At 39.3% G+C, this 17466-nt stretch overlaps 1 protein-coding gene across 1 annotated transcript; it reads left to right on the top strand.

Annotated features, from left to right (window-relative positions):
- Positions 1–799: 799 nt before the first annotated feature.
- Positions 800–1719, top strand: LOC306827279 (uncharacterized protein). The gene is made up of 2 exons (XM_079348989.1): positions 800–833; positions 994–1719. The coding sequence occupies exons 1-2, from the start codon at positions 827–829 to the stop codon at positions 1695–1697; spliced, it is 711 nt and encodes a 236-aa protein (XP_079205115.1). The 5' UTR covers positions 800–826; the 3' UTR covers positions 1698–1719.
- The last annotated feature ends 15747 nt before the right edge of the window (positions 1720–17466 follow it).

Below are 17466 nucleotides of genomic sequence, written 5' to 3' on the forward strand. Positions count from 1 at the left end.
TTATTAGAGAAAAATAATCTACATGAAGATTTTTACAGAATGCATCAGCTACATTAATAATAAACAAGATGCCACTGAGAAACCATGGTAACACAAACTTCCCGTTTCTTCTTGAGAGAGTGAAGTTTGTCCCAAAGCCTGTGGCTGTATTTTTCTACCCTACACCTGGATGGAGGGGACTTCAGCTGCGAGTGTGACTTCTGATGAAGTGCACTCCGTCACGGAGGGGGAGTGTATAGAGGTTGGTTTGAAAAGGCCCAGAGAGTTTGTGCAAGTTAATCTTGGTCTTAAATGGCTATTTCAGAGCTCAAACACTCTCTCAGGTCTTCACGGATACCTAGAACAGTGAATTAAAGAATTGAAGAGAAGTCATTTTCACGTTTCATCATATTTGAAGCTTTAACACACCCTGTCCGTCACATCAGAGGGAAAATGGCGGCCATAGAACTTTGTCTGTTTTTAGAACAGAATCCTCGATTCTGACATCAAAGGAACGCTGAGGTCATGAAAGGCTCAGAGTTCACTCCGAGCTTCATAACCCCTCTGAGCAGCCTGCTATTTTCACAGCCAGTTGGTACTTTCACAAACTTTCACTTACTCGGTTTTCCACGAGCACAGTCAGTAGTTTCTACCTCTGTATGTAGTTTAACTGCAGTGATGGATAAACGCCTTCGCAACGAAGCTCAAAATCCAAGGAGGAGCAGAAATCTGGAGGATACCTGCAGCAGCATGCCAGACTTTGAAGGCCAGTTTGAGTCAGGACTCCAGGAGGACAGAATGTCCCGGCTGATGGCAGAAAACACTCATTTAAAAGCACAACTCAAAGATGCCCAGTACCAGCACAAAACATTTTACTATAAATATGTAGCTGCAGACAAGAAAGTTACACAGCGGAAGACCAAGCTGAACAAGGCTCGCTGCAATCTGCTCCAAGCAGAGAATAAAGCTGCAGCTTTGGAGCGTGAACTTGAGATGGCCAAGCAGAAAATGGAGCAGCCAACGCCACTGCTGAGGTTTCTGCAGCCAATCAGTGCACCAAGACTGAGGACTCAGAGCTGATCCTGCAGCTGCAGACAGCTCATCTGCACAAATGCACCCTCAAACGTCAGTCCAGTGAAGACTTGAAGGAAGAGGATGAGCAAGAGCACCAGCAGAAGGTCCTCGCTCTGAAGACAGGCATCCTGAGCCTCAGTGTGAAGCTGCAGCAGGAACAGGCTGCTCTCATGAACAAGGCCACAAAAAGGAACCCCTGCACCTCCGAGGAAGAGGGCAGCAGTCAGTGTGCTCAGGACGAAGAGGCGGAGAAGATTAACTTCCACCTGCAGAAGCTCCAAACTGATCTCCTGAACCAGGCCCTGAGTCTGAAAACAGTTTGCAAGGAGGAGAAAGCTTCCCGCAACTCCTTCACAGCCGATCTGGAGAGCCTCAAGCTGGTCAACGCTGAGCTCGCTGAGGCCCAGAAAAATGCCCAAGAGGAGCTGCAGCAGCGGCAGAAGGAGTGGCAGGAAGAGAGGAGCTCCCTCTTAGACGCCATTCAGCTCCTCCACAAAACTCTGGAGGAGAAGTGGACGGAGAGGGAGAGCTACATGGCCTACAGGATGGAAGAGCTGGAGAGCAAGATGGAGGAGATGTTAGAGAAGAAAGCAGAGAAGAAGAAGAGAGGCTGGCTGAGACGAATGTTCACCTGCTCCAACTAACACCGTTGGTCTCCTGCTCGCTGCACTGAAACATGTGCATGTAAAGAAATAAATATAAACAATAAAAGTAATGAATGCATTCATGTTTCATGTCTGTAGAGAATTGTAGGTGACATTTACGGTCAACGTTTGACGTGTGATGAAGGCTCTCATCCTGCAGCACTGTCACTGCTTCATATGGTTTACACTAATTCTAAATGTTGTCTACTTATTAAGTTTTTATAAATCAGTATGAAATATTTCTGATGGTGAAACTCGTAGAGCGCTTACTTTGAGGTGGAAATAAAATGTTTGATGGGCTAAAAAGTAAAGATGTCAAGATGAATCTGGACAAAACGCCATGTTAAGTCCGTCACAAACCTATTAGCAGGGAGTAGTCGTCATAGATATGTATACCAGTAGTTAGTTGTTTATATATGGTAGTAGTGGGCCATAAAACCCTCCAGCAGCCAGTCTGCTCCAATGCTGACTTGATGATCATGTGTAACGCTGATTGCGTGTGGTCGTCACGGAAGAAGCCACCTGTACAAACGTAAGTTCCGTGTAAGTTCTGATACAAACACTGTTCCAACTAAGATCGATATTTAACAACTTAAAGCGTTTATTGTTTTAAGGATCAAATAAAAGCCTCTTCTTTTCTTCCATCTGTTGACGTGTTTATTTGATTGTTTTACATTTAAAGGGACTGTTTCAAAAACTAAAAAATATTAAATCATGTTGCAGACAAATTCTCACTTATGTTATTTATGACTTTCGATTTCTTTGTAAAACTTAATTTCGACTAGAACAAAAACATTTGCGTTTTGCTGCTGTGATGTTAATTTATCTTTCCTTGTCTGTGCTTTCATTTCAGACAACTTGTTCTTTGATATTACAATAAATTAAGAACAGTGTTACAGTGCTTGCTTGTAATTCGTCTCTTAAGACACCAAGCAGCAACCTCCTGTGTTGAACAATGAAGCCAATGTGAAAGTGCAAAGTCCTGCACTTCTTTCAGCAGGGTTCTCAACTCACACAATAAGAGTGAGACACGCGCATTTCAGGCAATTCACACGCCCCACGCCATACCTTGCGTTTCTCACGTGGTCACGGTTCCGTTAACCTTTCTCTGCAACGAGCTCTTTGGGTCCAATGCAGCCACATACCAGCCAATCAAACCGCCAGGCGTTCAACCAATCAGAAAGTAGCAAAGCACTATCTGGGTTGGGGGTTATCACCTTAATATATACGGGTGATTCTCCAACTACAAGCACTTTCATGTCCTTTGGTCATATTTTCAAAAATATGAATTTTACAAAAATAATCTCTCTCTCTGGGAAATAAACAAAACTTAAATATTTTCCCCATCTCTCAAATATGTATTTTGCTTACTTTTGAACATCTTTATATGCTTCAATATCACTCTTTTGCCCTTGTCCTACACTTGAACTTTCCATGTTCAACAATGAAAATGTTATAAATCGTGATTAATCAAATGAATTTTAATGTACTTGTGTTAAGTAGAACTTAAACAATCAATACATATTTAAGTATTTAATGGGAAACGATAATAAATATTGTTTTTTACACAAAATATACCCGTCACACAGTCTAACCGTCATTTCCACCACATTGATGTATTTTCCCTCCAAAACGTCTGTGAGAAATCATAGACTGTAAAAATAATGGACGGGACAAGGTCCCTTGTGGAGTGAAGCTTTTATTTTTAGAGCTCCCCCTGCTGACTGGCTGCAGTATAGGTCATAAACCCCGCCTCCTCAATGATAACAGACGGGATGTGGGTCAAACTGTTAAGTTAAAATACTTTAGTTTAAAATACGTTAAAAAAAAATTCCAGACCTAAACTCTGCTGTGATCATTAGTTATTATCACCCTACATGGTGTTCAAGTGCTCATTTTTCTGTGAAGTTTGTTTTAAATAAGTTATTTGAGGTTAAAAAACGGGATTTGACGTCATACATGGCGATGATTGACAGCCGCGGATCTTGCGTAACTCTCCTTGTGAATATCAGTTGCGTCGTTAATGAAAGCCGAGGAGCCATTTAACTTTTCAGTTCAGGTTTTTCGTCTTTTTTAAGGTCAAAATGATTTGTTCTGCAGTAAACTGTTCTGACCGACATGCGGATTCTAAGGGATCTTTGCTGTTTTTTCGGTAAGTAAAAAAAGTTGGATTTACGTGTCAAGTGTTATCTAGCAAGCTAACACATAAGCGGTCTAAGCTAGGTTACTTATCCGGCATGATTTATGTTTTTTTTTTATTATTAACATGAGCAAATAATAACTGACTTGCTATGTTTCTTGATATTGTTAAATCGTTATTGCGATTGGAATTGTATTTAAAACCAAGAGATCGTAATAAAAGATCAGCTCATAGATGCGGTTTATTGACTGTACATTTTTACAGCCTATGACAGAGACTAACAGAAAGGTGAACGCTAGGGTGCATCAAAAAACACAATTCTTGAATCTTGATATGGCTGGGTGCTAAAAGTGTTCCAATATATGTAGAAACAACACATGCAAAATATTTTTCCAGTACATGATGATTTAGGGGTTCTGTTTTTGTTGGATAAAGTGGTTAACAGTGCTCAATGGTCGCCATGGAGATCTGAGGTAAACAATACTACAGCTCAAGAAAACTGAGGAGATCTTTCTGTTTCAAGTGATCTTTCTGTGCTGGGTATGTATTATTACACATTAATATCATATCTGTAGTGGTGTGTTTGTATACTTATTTATCATAAGTCATATTAATAGGCATTTGGTGCTCATTACATCTAGCTAACGTTAGTTAGCAACAGTTTGCTAACCTCAGTTAGCTATCTATGTTTGCTAAGCTATTAAGCTTAATATCAATGTCATATTCAGAGTATATATGTCTCATGTTTATTGAGAGTAGCATTGTAGTTGGTACAGTAAATAAACATTTTAAATACAAGTATATTTGCAAGCACAGCTAGCTACTCTGGTAGTGATGTAACGACAAGTTATGATGAAGTTAGACTATGTACAGCTAAAAGTTGAGGCTTATGCAAGAATGGTTTATCAATTTAAGTGTTGTTAAATATGGTAAGATATGATAGTTATAACATTTGACTCTATTTATATGAGCGTGACTCTATTTAACTGTTCTGCCGCCTGTTTTGGCCAGGACTCTTGTAAAAAAGATTTTTAATCTCAATTAGACTTCTCCTGGTTAAACAAAGGTTAAATAAAATAAAACATAAAGGTAACACATTACAATAACGGTACATTAATTTACTGCTAGTTAATGGCTTAATAAGCATTACCTAACTGTTAATAAACAGTTAGTAAATGCTTAATAAACATAAACTAAGCATTAACTAACTGTCATGCTTAGTTTGTGCTTAACTAAGCATTAACTAACCGTAAATAACTAAGCATTAACACTTACTTAATGCTAAATAGGCATTTACTATGCATTAACTATCCATTAATAGCATTATCTTAGCATTAACTCAGTTAATTGATGTACCATTATTTTAAAGTGCTACCAAAATAAAATTATTTTAAACACTGTCCTTGAGCTTGTATCCTTTTCATTCTCAGGCACTGCACAACACAACCCACCCCAGGATCCAGCTCTCCTAAGATGCTGCCTTCACCGACTGTTCCCTGCCAGACTAGCAGTCGCAGGCTGGTCTTTGGTCTGGGCCCCAGCATCACCAGTGAGGATGGCATCATCACCGGTGCCAAACTTCCAACTGGTCGTCAGATCTTACGCTGCATGCTTTCCAAGAAACCTGGTGCAAATGGAGCGTTATCGCAGTTTGAGGCAGCCAGGGTTGTCCTGGAGCAGGTGCGGCCATTTTACAAAAAAGCCAACATCCCAATGGTGAGCGACAAGCGTGCGTGCCACAAAATGGTAGACTTAGTCAACGCTAACAACAAGCTGCGGAAGATCTCCCAGGCCAAGCGCTCCAGTGAGACTACATCAGAACAATTGGAGAAAATGGAGTCCAGACTTGATGCCACATTTCCACTGTGGCCCCCAAATGTTGAAAAGCTGATTGATAACCCAGAAGACCTGGCTTTCTTGGCCAGCATGAAGACCGACAGAGTGGCCATATTTTGACTTTGTCGCAGTGGCAAGGAAGGAGCAGCACCTGCAGAATGTGCTGCAGGCAGTTGAACATGACCGCAACCAACAGCCAAACCTTCGGCGCTGCAAACGCAAGCCAATCCCTGAATAGTACGGTTACTCTTTGGTGGCGGGTGGGGGGTCATATCTGGGGGGAGACGCAATGGCTAGGTTCAGAGTTCAGGTTCCATTTCCTCTCTCCTTCTCCCTGGTGATGTTGCTCCATGGAGCAGACCCTGGCACAGACTGACAATAACTAAACTTCAAACTTAATTGCTCAGTCTTACGATTAGGCCCTGTTAGTTGCCAGTGAGTTAGCCACTATATAAGGTTTGTTATTTTAAGTGTGTCAGTATCTCCCCTTGTGTCTAACATTAAAGTCAATTAAACTGTGTATGTGTGTCCGAAATCCATCACTGCTGTACAAAATTCAGGGTTCATTTTATCCATAGGAAAAATGAAGGAGAATCTTGAAAGTTGAATTCTGAGAAATGCCCAAGTTGCCCAAAGGGCAAACAAACAACTTTGATGTTGATAACCCTATAGAACATGTTACTGTATAAAAGTTCACTGTCCTCAACATTTCCAGGTCAACCATTTGGCAATTAGACTAAAAATTGCACATTTTTCGAAAATTCACCAAAGTTCATGTGTGAGGTGGCACCCCTAAAGCTCAATGGAATTCCTCAAAACTTTGCAAAGGTCATTTTTATGTTAATTGGAACAACATGCAATGCCAGCCAAATTGATATTTTGAAATTAAAATTTAACATTGAAATTTGATGCACCCTAGTGAACGCAAACATTAACAACCTGCTGCGGTGTAATGAAATATTAATGAACGATTCACGATTGTTGACACGGATCAACGAGCATCATGCTGTTTAAACCTGCCAAATATTATGCATTGGCTTCCACATACACTACCAATTCAACAGTCACAAGTTCATCATATTGTAAATTTAATGACGCTCGTTGAGAATTTGAGTTATAAATTGACTAAACCTGACCAAACTACAAACACTGCTAATGCAGGAGACCGGCGTTACACATAACAGGTTGCTGTTATGGTGCTCAGGAGGAGACATATAGGCTCAATGAAAGGAGGCATAAAGATCAAGTTTTTCCCAAAATACATTAACATGTTTTTTAAATGAAGTTAACGAAGATCAGTTATCTTTTTATAGCTAAACAAAACTGAACATCACTGCCTCTGCATTCAAAATGATTTCAACATTGACATGTCTTTCTATTTCGCTCTTTTCACTAACATTATATTTTGAAATGGGCATTTTCTTTGTCGTCCCCTCCGGTGCACTCGTCTCCTCCTTCTAAAGCCAAGTCATCATAACACTGGTTCATTGCCCAAACATAACTTTTTTGGCTGTAGAATATTTCGGTACCTATTCCAAACTGATGCAAATGTTTCAGTAGCAATTGAGGGAGAAACAGATTATTTCGGACGGACGAGCGAGATTAAAGTGTCATTAGTCATTACGCACAGAGGAGAAAGATGAAACAGACAGAAACTTAAACTCGTTCACCTGTTCTGTTGTATCTTAATTTACCAGAATAAAGTGTGATCTACGCTGCCTATACTGTGGTCTTTAACAGAATGACATTGTCCAAACAGCTTCAACGTGCGATGAGTGCGCATTGGTGTCTGCGTGTCCGCTCGTGATCCTCACCGGCAGCTCTAATTATAATTCACAAGACTCGTCTGTGTCATATTTTTTCCAATGGCTTTAGACCTGACGAGGCTTACATTTTTACAATTTGTAAAGCTGCAGCTTCTAAAGTAAAGGTAAATTTTGGCCTTTTTCCCCCCTGAAAAGATTATGTTTCAAAGACCACATCCAGCACCATCCTACTGGATTTGGTCTTTCAAACAAAGGGTGATGTTATTTAAAAAAAATGTCATTTCCCAAAGTGGTGAAATGAACTCCGTCTCTCAAAAAAAGGCCAAGATCCCTAAACTTTATCTGAGGATGATGCACAATGCATCCACCTACAGAAGAAACAATGGAAGCCATCACACTGTTCACAAAGAGACGGGCTTTGTTTATTCTCTTTGGGCTGCAAGATCCCCATCGGCTCCTCTGGGTGATGGCAGAGAAGATGATCCTCATCTGGGGGAACTGCCGATGGAGGTCTTGCATGTCCTGCCTCATCCCTGCAACGAGCCTGACACCTTTCACACGGCCAAGGTCATTCCCGCCACAGTGGATGAGGAGGACATCTGGCACAGCTCTTCCTTGGAGACATTGATGGAAAAAAGGGAGAAAGTTCCTCCACACCATGCCACCCCAGCCAAACCACTGGACCCGGGCATCCAGACCAAGGTTGGTCCGGATGGTCTCCCTTGCCCTCGTTTCCCCACGGCGAATAAGGCTGTCCCCTACGATGAATATCCTGGGTTCTGTAAATTGTGAAATGAAAAGAAAAACCTTTAGATTAAACTTTTTTCTATTGTGTCATTCAGTCTGTTTATTTGACTTTAAAAGGCTGTATTGTTTAAAAAACATCTATGAAACATTGAACTTTTTTTTTAGCCCTCCAATTAACCTCATGCATCAAAATGTGATGTTTTAGACAACCCTGATTTCTATACTTACTTCTTGTGTCTGCCATCTTTCTTTCTCTTTCTTCTTTCCTGTCTTGTCTTTCTCCTCCTTCCCTCTCTGGTCTTGTCTGTCCAAATTGGTAGACCGAAGAAAATAACCACATTAAATGCCCATACAAAACAGAAACCTTAATAAAAATGATTAATTTACAAATTACACAGCAATGCAGAGAAACATACACATATACTCTCACACATATTGTCAATGTTGATGTAAATGTGCATAGACCTCAAGTTGTTACAGCTGATTTGTATGTGCATTTTTTACCACTACTTTCTACCTTTCTATCATACAACATGTTTTTGCATCTGACGATCTGTACACAGCTTATGTTGCTAACTTAGCTTAAAATAGTTTGTTTAGTTCGAAAAGGGTTTAATAAACCACAGAGTTAAAGAAATATTTCAATTCAATAATTAATAAAAAAAAGCATGATTTTCTCCATGTTTAAATGGATTAAGTTTAGATATATGGTGGTTTTGTACAAACCTTTGTGATCTTGAATTTCCAGCGGTAAAAATTCAGTTTTTTGGCGGAGCTGGGCTGTGTAAGCATAATGCGTAAGTCGGCAGAGCAGTACGCTAGATGGGCGGGGCGTGTTGCCAGGGCTCCTCCCGCCGGACCCTACTGCGCAGACTCTGGTTGCAAATGACGTCAAAATTTCAAGATGACAGCGCCCATGAGGGCCGTAAAAAAGCTTCACGAACGTTGAACGGAAACAGCTACAGTCCACACCCACTGGATCAGACAGAGATCAACAACTGATTTCTAAATTAATTGCAGGAAAAATACTTAAAAAATATCGACTCCTCAAAGTGGCATGAGAAGTATAGTAAGGAGTTTCCTGGGATCGCAATTTCATATAGTGCGTTCTGTAAGAGACGTCCTTTTTGGATTATGAAGCCCACTGTTAAGGATAGGGACACGTGCCTCTGCAAGACACATGCCAACATCCAGTTTATGGCTGACAAGCTGCTTCATCACAAAGTTATTAAGAGCAGCAATATTGTGTGAAAACGACACCAAAGAATGCATGTACTGGGAATGCAGCATTTGTGTATCTAAAGAGCTGGAAACCTCAACCTTTGACTCAGGCACCCAAACATCTTGGTATGAGTGGAAGGCAAAGGCTGAAGAGAGAGAGAAGAACAAGAAAGATGGTACAAAAGAGAAATTCACAGCTCACTTAACTGTCAAGGAGAAGGTGTATGGTACTCTACACACCTTGATGGAAGACTTTCTAACAGGTCTTAAGAAAAAGTTGGGGAAACATGTCTTTAATATAAGACACCAGTACGCTGTTCTTCGTGGTCTGAAGGAAAATGTGAGTGACGATGACGATTGTCCTCCACATCCACAACTTTCCTTGCAAATACAGCAGTGAAATCCAAGCAGTTCATTTTGGGGATTCACACAAACAAGCCTCACTTCACACCGGTGTGGCCTATAGCAAGAAAGGTCTCATTTCAGTCTGCTCTATCAGCTCCTCTTTTCGTCATGACCCCTCTGCTATCTGGGCACATCTGTCAAAAGTCCTTACGTACTTCAAGCAGCAGCTTCCCACTGCTTCAGTTTTGCATGTTGTCAGTGATGGGCCAAGCACAAAGAACCGTTCCAAGAAAAATGTCTACCTGTTAACCAACATGCCATTCAAAATGGGCTGGCCATGGAAAAGGCCCTGCTGATGGGATAGGAGCAGTGGTTAAAAGGAGAGGCGATGACCTGATAGCTGGAGGGAAGGACGCACCTAACGCTCGAGTGCTGTTTGAGGAGCTTCAGCAGCAAAAATCCGCTATAGAGCTATTCTATGTTGAGCCAGAGGACATTGAGGCAATGGACGTGCATGTGCCATCTCAGCTGCAGACAATTCGTGGCACAATGAAAATTCATCAGGTGATGGTTTTCAGTTCTCTCCCAACATAAAATTTCTGATATTAATTTCATACTATGAGTGACTTGGGGGTTTTTTTGGGGGGGGGGGGGGGTTCAGATCATCTCTGAGAAGCCAAGCCAAATGTCATGGAGGATGCTGAGCTGTTTCTGCTTAGCACATAATGCCTGTAAATGCTTCAGTCCAGAAACAGTGCTGTTTCAACTGTTGGAAAGCACTTGCCCCTCAACCAGCACATTGCATCCTGACACATCCCACAATTTATGTCTGCACAAAATTCTGGACTTACACAAGGGGCTTATTGGTCAGTGGTGTGCAGTCAACTACGATCGAGATGTGTACCCGGGCATCATACAAGATGTTGATGGTTACAGCGGTGCTCTTGTTAAAACAATGAGCCGCATCGGTAACAATCGATTCTTTTGGCCATCAAGAGATGACATCATCTGGTACCAACCCGTGGATGCAATAGGCCTCATCCCTGAGCCTTTACCAGTGACAAAACGTCACATGGAGATTGAAGCGTCAGTCTGGCAAAAATTGGTTGAAACCCTTGATTGAACATCTGTGCGTTACACACACGCACGCAATCACACATGCAGGCACAGAATTGTAAATAATCATAATAGGACACAAAAAGTACAAGGTACAGCTAGATTTCTATAAATCAACAACTGGTCATCTGAGAGAACGATGTAGCATTTATTACTTCCAACATATTAACATTGTCTATATTTTGAATTTTTAAAGCACAGTTTGTTAGTTTTGTCTTGTTACAGTTCAACAAAAATGTTTCAAATGTTTGTATTGTTTATGAATTCTATGAAATAATTCATACAAAACTGTAAATGAAATATATGTTTTTAAGAATCTTTTACAATGGATTAATGAAATTCAGATTACCCTTTTATTGCCTGAACCTATTATTTTATTCACAATGGAAATATTTCAAATAAATATGTTTACTGTTTTCAAATTAAGAGTTTTTTCATCAATGTACATAAATTGTCATTTCCACAACACCCTGTCATTTCCATCACGGAACACATTATTCTTAAATATTCAAAAAGTTGTAATTATACATGAAAAACTTCTCCATAATTTGTTTGATCATACTCTACTCAGTGTAATATTATAATTTATTTGTTTCTAAACAATATTTATATAATCCATCATTAGATTTCATATTGTGATAAATGTGCGTTAAGCCATTTGACCCTTGTGACATCTGATTAATTTAAATTGCAAATGTATCAAAATTGGAAAACGGTATAAAATTCCAAAACTGGTTATGAAGTTGTTTATTTATTTGGGGGTTTCATATGTTGTGTCGTTTTTATACAAAATGCCTTTGTGTAGATGTGGTGGAAATGACATTTGTTCCTTAAGGGTTAGACAATTTCTCAAAAATGACCAAATTCTGTTGTGATGGCAGCTCAACCACTCCTGTATCTTAAAACTAGGCATATTAGATTATCTTATGGGACTTTGATTTGTGTGATTTGGCAAAGTTTTTTTTTCCCAAAAGTTCACAGAAACACCCATACAGTCTATGGTTATCACATCATACCTTTTTCAACGAGTGATGGCCGTCTACATTCAGCGCAATTAGAGGAGGAATCTACATTTGCGGAGGCTCGACGTCAACACCCAAAGTCTGGCATTTGGTATTAATCCAATTATACTTTCATCATAAAATGACTAAAATATATTTTAATTAAAACAAAGAAATTATACTAAACTGAACTTGTGTTAAAAAAAAACATTATTATGCTTTAAATAAATAAATAAACATCCACCGCGCTCGCATAGGGACTCCACATCTGTCTCACTCTCACAAGTTCCTCACAAGTTCCAAAAGTTAAGAAGCCTGTTTCAGTGTCCACTTGAGGCCGACTCCTCGAGCCCTAAAGTCACATTCACACCCTTTCAAAAAAGCTGTTTTTACATCATAAATTAACATGTTTACAGCATGGTACACAAAAACTAAATCGGTCTAATTAGTTAGTCTCTTAATGAGCACACTGTACAGGGGGCAGATTTATTTATTTTTTTAATAACGCAGCAGTTTGATTTTATATGCGTTATCTATAGATGTGAGGCTGACCTGATTGACAGGTGGGCGCAATGTGACGGGTTGTTCAGAGACTTAAAACCTCAACCCGTCGTTAAGGTGACAGTATTCCCAACATGGCAACTGCTGCAGGGATAGATGACTGACACCACTTAGATTTGGTCCATTAAGATTTACAGTCTGTGGAGCCTACACACAATTGTCCTGTCGGTTATCTTCAGTGTCTCTGATGTGTTGTTGTGTGTAAAACAAAGTGACTTTACCTTGTTGAGACTCAGAGCAGCACACAAAGTGATCAGAAGTATTCAGCACACACACACACACACACACACACACACACACACACACACCTGAGTTTAAGTAGCTGCTGATCAGGTGTGTGTGCTCCATCAGATCATTCTGAAGCTGTGCAGCAGCACCGAGGCCCCCTGCTGGACTTCATGTCACGGTGCATCACAACTCACACCAGCAGAGGGCGCCAAACTACAGGCAGACAGATAGAGCGTTCAGGAGGATCAATCTCAACCTGACATACAAAAGGATTATATTTCACATGTTTTAGAGTCTATATCTGTTCACCTGAATTCATCTGTTCTTATAACTATTCAGTATTTGGATGTTTTTAACAAGACAGAGGTTTAAATATATATATTTATATAATATATTATATTTTAATTTCTATCTATAGATTTAAGACATTCTGCAGGAAATGTTTGTCCCAAACACTCGTGTGTTCTTTTACATTGAGTTTGAGTTTCAGGTCAACTTAAACAAATAAATACCTTAATATTTACTTTTAATGTTAAAGGATTTGACATTTTTAACTCTTAAAAAAGAAGATGATGATGGTGTTTTTTGTTTTTGTTTTTTCCTTTTGAGCAGGAAAAAATGACTAGAAGGTGCAAATAGCGTGCAACAGTCCAATTCACTTAAAGGGATACTTCACCCATTTGCATGAAGCTGTGTATCATTACAAACTTGGTAGTAGTGTTGAATGGTTGTGAATCCAGCCCTCATTTTGCCCTGAGACGAGAAATATGTTTTTCTTTGCCTGGAAGTTTTCTTCATGTGATGCAATATGACGCTTTTTGCATCACATGAAGAAAACTTTCAAGCAAAGAAAAACACATTTTTCTCGTCTCAGGGCAAAATGAGTAATTACTGAAACCTTTTTTTATGAAGATATTTTTTAAATTAGATTTTGCACTTGGGTGATATATGACTTTGGGGAGGAAGTAGGTAAGGTAGACATTTGGATATAGAAAAATACATGATCTTTTTTTATAAAACATTTTACCAAAAAGCATAATTATTAAACATTAAATATCTACGTAGCTGTGAGGATCCCTCAGTTTGACGCCCCCAATTGGCAAGAAATGCAGTGTGACATCTCTTTATGTAGCTCTGGTAATCCAGATTTGGTGATCCTTAAAAATCTATACCTAATACCTAATAATTTGAGTTTAAAATAAGGTTTCAGGAGTTTTGGTGTAAAAAAAAAAAAAGATTCACTTGTTTTTAGATTTCTGTTTAATCTCTGATGTAATGATGCGACTACAGATTAGTTTTTATCACCACGACTGTGATCAGGTCCAGACCCTCCTCCTCCTCCTCTTTATGAGTGTCATGAAGCCGCTCTGTAATTAGCTCCTTTATAAGTCATTAGTTCCATCACATGCTAATTAGCTCACATGTAAATTGAGGTGCAGATGAATCCCTGAGCCTCCACGTCTCTGTGTAATTAGTATTTGACTCCTCTCCATGACGAACAGGACAGTGAGTGTGTGTGTGTGTGGGGGGGGGGGGGGGGGGGGGGGGTAATTGGAAATAAAAAACTGTTTCTCTTTAATTACAACATTTTCTGTTTCTTCTTCTGCTGCACAAACCAACAAGGAGCTGATGCTGTAATCACAGATACACAGCTCATTTGCATATTTAATTGGAATTAATTATGACTCTGTGTGCGTGTTTCTTGATTGGTCTGATGATGTCATAATCAGCAGGACATGTGGGATCAATCAGCAGCATGTTCAGCTCTGTACATCAGGAGCCTCTTAATAAACAATGAAACCATCAGGGCAAGATCTTGACGGGACAGTCTGATGACAACCCAGGTATGAACACCTGTCACTGAAAGTGGCCACGCCCCTAATCACAAATTGCTTTTAGAGGGTAACTGAACAAGTGTATTAGATCTGGGATTTAAAAGATTCCTTTAGGTCAATATATCAACATGGACCCAGATGTGTTTGAGGGGGCACTCAATCCTTCTCGCCATCTGATACTCACAGCCACAATATCATACAGTAAATGTTTCAGTAAGACCCCCACAGAAACACTGATTATCAAGTTAAGCTATAGGCTGTTTAGCTATGAGCGATGACTCAAAAAGCAATGACACTCACTTTTGTGTCAAAAGAGCAGCAAGGGCTCAGGGAGGGGAAGAGGAAAATGGGGGGCGTCTCTGATCAGTAGGCCTCCTCGACCCCCAGAGGATTTGAATGTTATGGCTTTACCATTTCTGTAACATATTTCCCTGATAGTCACTGAGAGATCCATTATAATCTGTAGTGGCTATTAGTCTGGAAAAACGACAAAACAAATATAGATAAAAATAAACTATAAGAACCGAATCAAATGACCACTGACGCACCATTGGGCCTTTCATGTACGCATGCAACAGAAATCCATTTTCCATGCAGGAGATATACGTTTTTTTGCTGGTTTATTGTTTTAAAAGGAAAGCAAACAAAAGAAATAAAAAAGGTGGCTCCTGCCATACCTCTCTTGAGCTGTGTAGTAAAAAATCTTAGGCCCACCCAGGTGCATGTGGGTCCTCTACCTTAAATAACCTTATTTGCCCAGCCCACGGTGATACTCAAAATATATTCTAAATAAAGAGAATGTGTAAAATAATTAAATAAACAACACCACCCAACTACTAGTGAAATAAATCCCAAATCGAATTGTAACAAAAAACTGAAATGCTCCAACACCAGCTTTCTATCAAACATTTTAATATTTACCTTAAAGTTTGAAAATGAACATGGGGCTTTATTGATTCACTTTTGGAGACCAACTCAATAGGACACTTAAAGAGCTGCATTTTAATATTTTATAGAGCTTGAAATTCAAACGTCAGGTAGAGCAGATAAGTGACATTAAAAATTGTAGATACAAGACATAACCTCAAACTTAAAGAGCGGAAGATTAATGAACAGAAGTGCTAAATATTAGGCAACAAAGTTCCTAAAGTAAAACAATTTAAAGTTTAAGATAATGGAAAAATATGCTAAAGCTAAACAAATTGAGCTAAAGCTAACTGAAGCCAAAGACTACAAAAGCTAACGTAGAAATAGTTACACCAGAAAAACAAAATACCAAGAGCGTGAACAATAAACAAACTTATACTAATGAATAAAAAAAACAAACTACAGGTAGATAGTGCTAAGCAAAGAAACTAAATTTTAAAGAACCAAAGTGCTTTAATCAAGCTAATTTAATGCTAAAGCTGATCAAATAAAAAAATATTAAAAATATTAATAAAATATCGTATATAACCATTTACTAAATTACTGTACTGTTTAAGCTATTTACTTAGGCCAATGTACCTCTCCTTTAATGCTTTAAACCTGCAGCACTGACTGAGTACTGTGTGTTCTCATGTTGCAACATATCAAGGACACTTTATCAGAAACTGAACAAACGAGCATCACACTACTTCTGCTTCACTTTCTGCTGACACAGCACACAAACCGTCTAGAGGAGGCATTCGTGGTCTACTCTCTGGTTTTGGTAGCTGACCTGCCAGTCAGCGAGGTAGATCCTCGGTATCTGCATTGTATTTCCTTGCTTATTAAACCTTTGGTTTGTTCAATTTGACCCTGAGTCTCTTCTCTTCCTTCTCTAAGAAAACCAACATGCACAAGGTGACACAAAACCCCTCAACAGATCTGAAGTTAAAGAATAAAAAATATAAAAGCAAACATAAAAATAAATCAAGCTAAATGCATACAATAGCCAAAGCTAAACAAAAAACATGTAAAGCTGAATAAATTAAAGAGAAAAAACGAGAACAAGCTAAATCTAAACATAACAGAGCTGAAGTTAACGTATAGATAGATTATAAAAGGCTATGCTAAAACAAGATAAAAGGTAACGTTAAAGAAAAGGTCATGCTCAAATAATTGAAGCTAAACAATAAAGTTGCTCAAATTCAATGAATGTGATGTATGAATTTATACTTGTCTAAATCTAAAGAATAAAAAAGCTATAGCGAAAAAAATTAAGTACTTTAATCTTAAGAATAAAAAGCCCAAAGCTTTCAAATAAATAAAAAGGTAAAATCTGAAGAATTAACAAACTAAATAGCTGAAGAATACAGACAGGTCTGACACTAAAGAAATAAAGTTAACAAAGGCGCAAAAGATCCAAATTAACAGCGTGTTGCTGTACGTCTCAAAAAATGGACCTCGAGTCTTCCAAATAAAGAAAAACAGTCTTTACAGGTCAGTGAGCTCGAGCTAAAGAAATAAACTGTCCCTCAATGAATAAATGTTAAAGCTAACCGAGCCATAGATCGAACAACAGAGAGCCGAGGTCTAAGAGTCCTGCTGGGATCTTTTAAGAGAAACGACTCAAACTCCTAACGATTAAATCAATTAAAGAGTCTCTCGTTTTGTGATAATGTGTTTTCTGTTCCTGAAAAGAGTTAAAGAGCTCGTGTTAGTACAGTCTGAGGACTCTTCAGTATGTAGCACATGACCTTGGATCAGCGTGCATCTAATTCAGTCTGAAGGAGTTTTGAGGGCAACACCTCAGGCGAAGCATACATCCCACCCACCCATCCCCTCCTACCTCTCCCCACCCACATATGACCCGCAGCTATCTGTCTGACAGGCCGCAATCAGGACTTCACCAGTAACTACCCCAGACCCTCATTAGCAGTTAATTAAATCAAATCTATCAGGAATTGTCCGCAGTCTCCAGGAGGAGGAACTCAGCTCTGTTCTCTAACGATCAGACGCCCACTGTAGAAAAATACAAGACTTAAAACAAACCCACAGAACGAGAGCACA

The sequence above is a fragment of the Symphodus melops genome, assembly GCF_947650265.1.
Source record: "Symphodus melops genome assembly, chromosome: 7".
In the NCBI taxonomy this organism is placed as follows: Eukaryota; Metazoa; Chordata; class Actinopteri; order Labriformes; family Labridae; genus Symphodus; species Symphodus melops.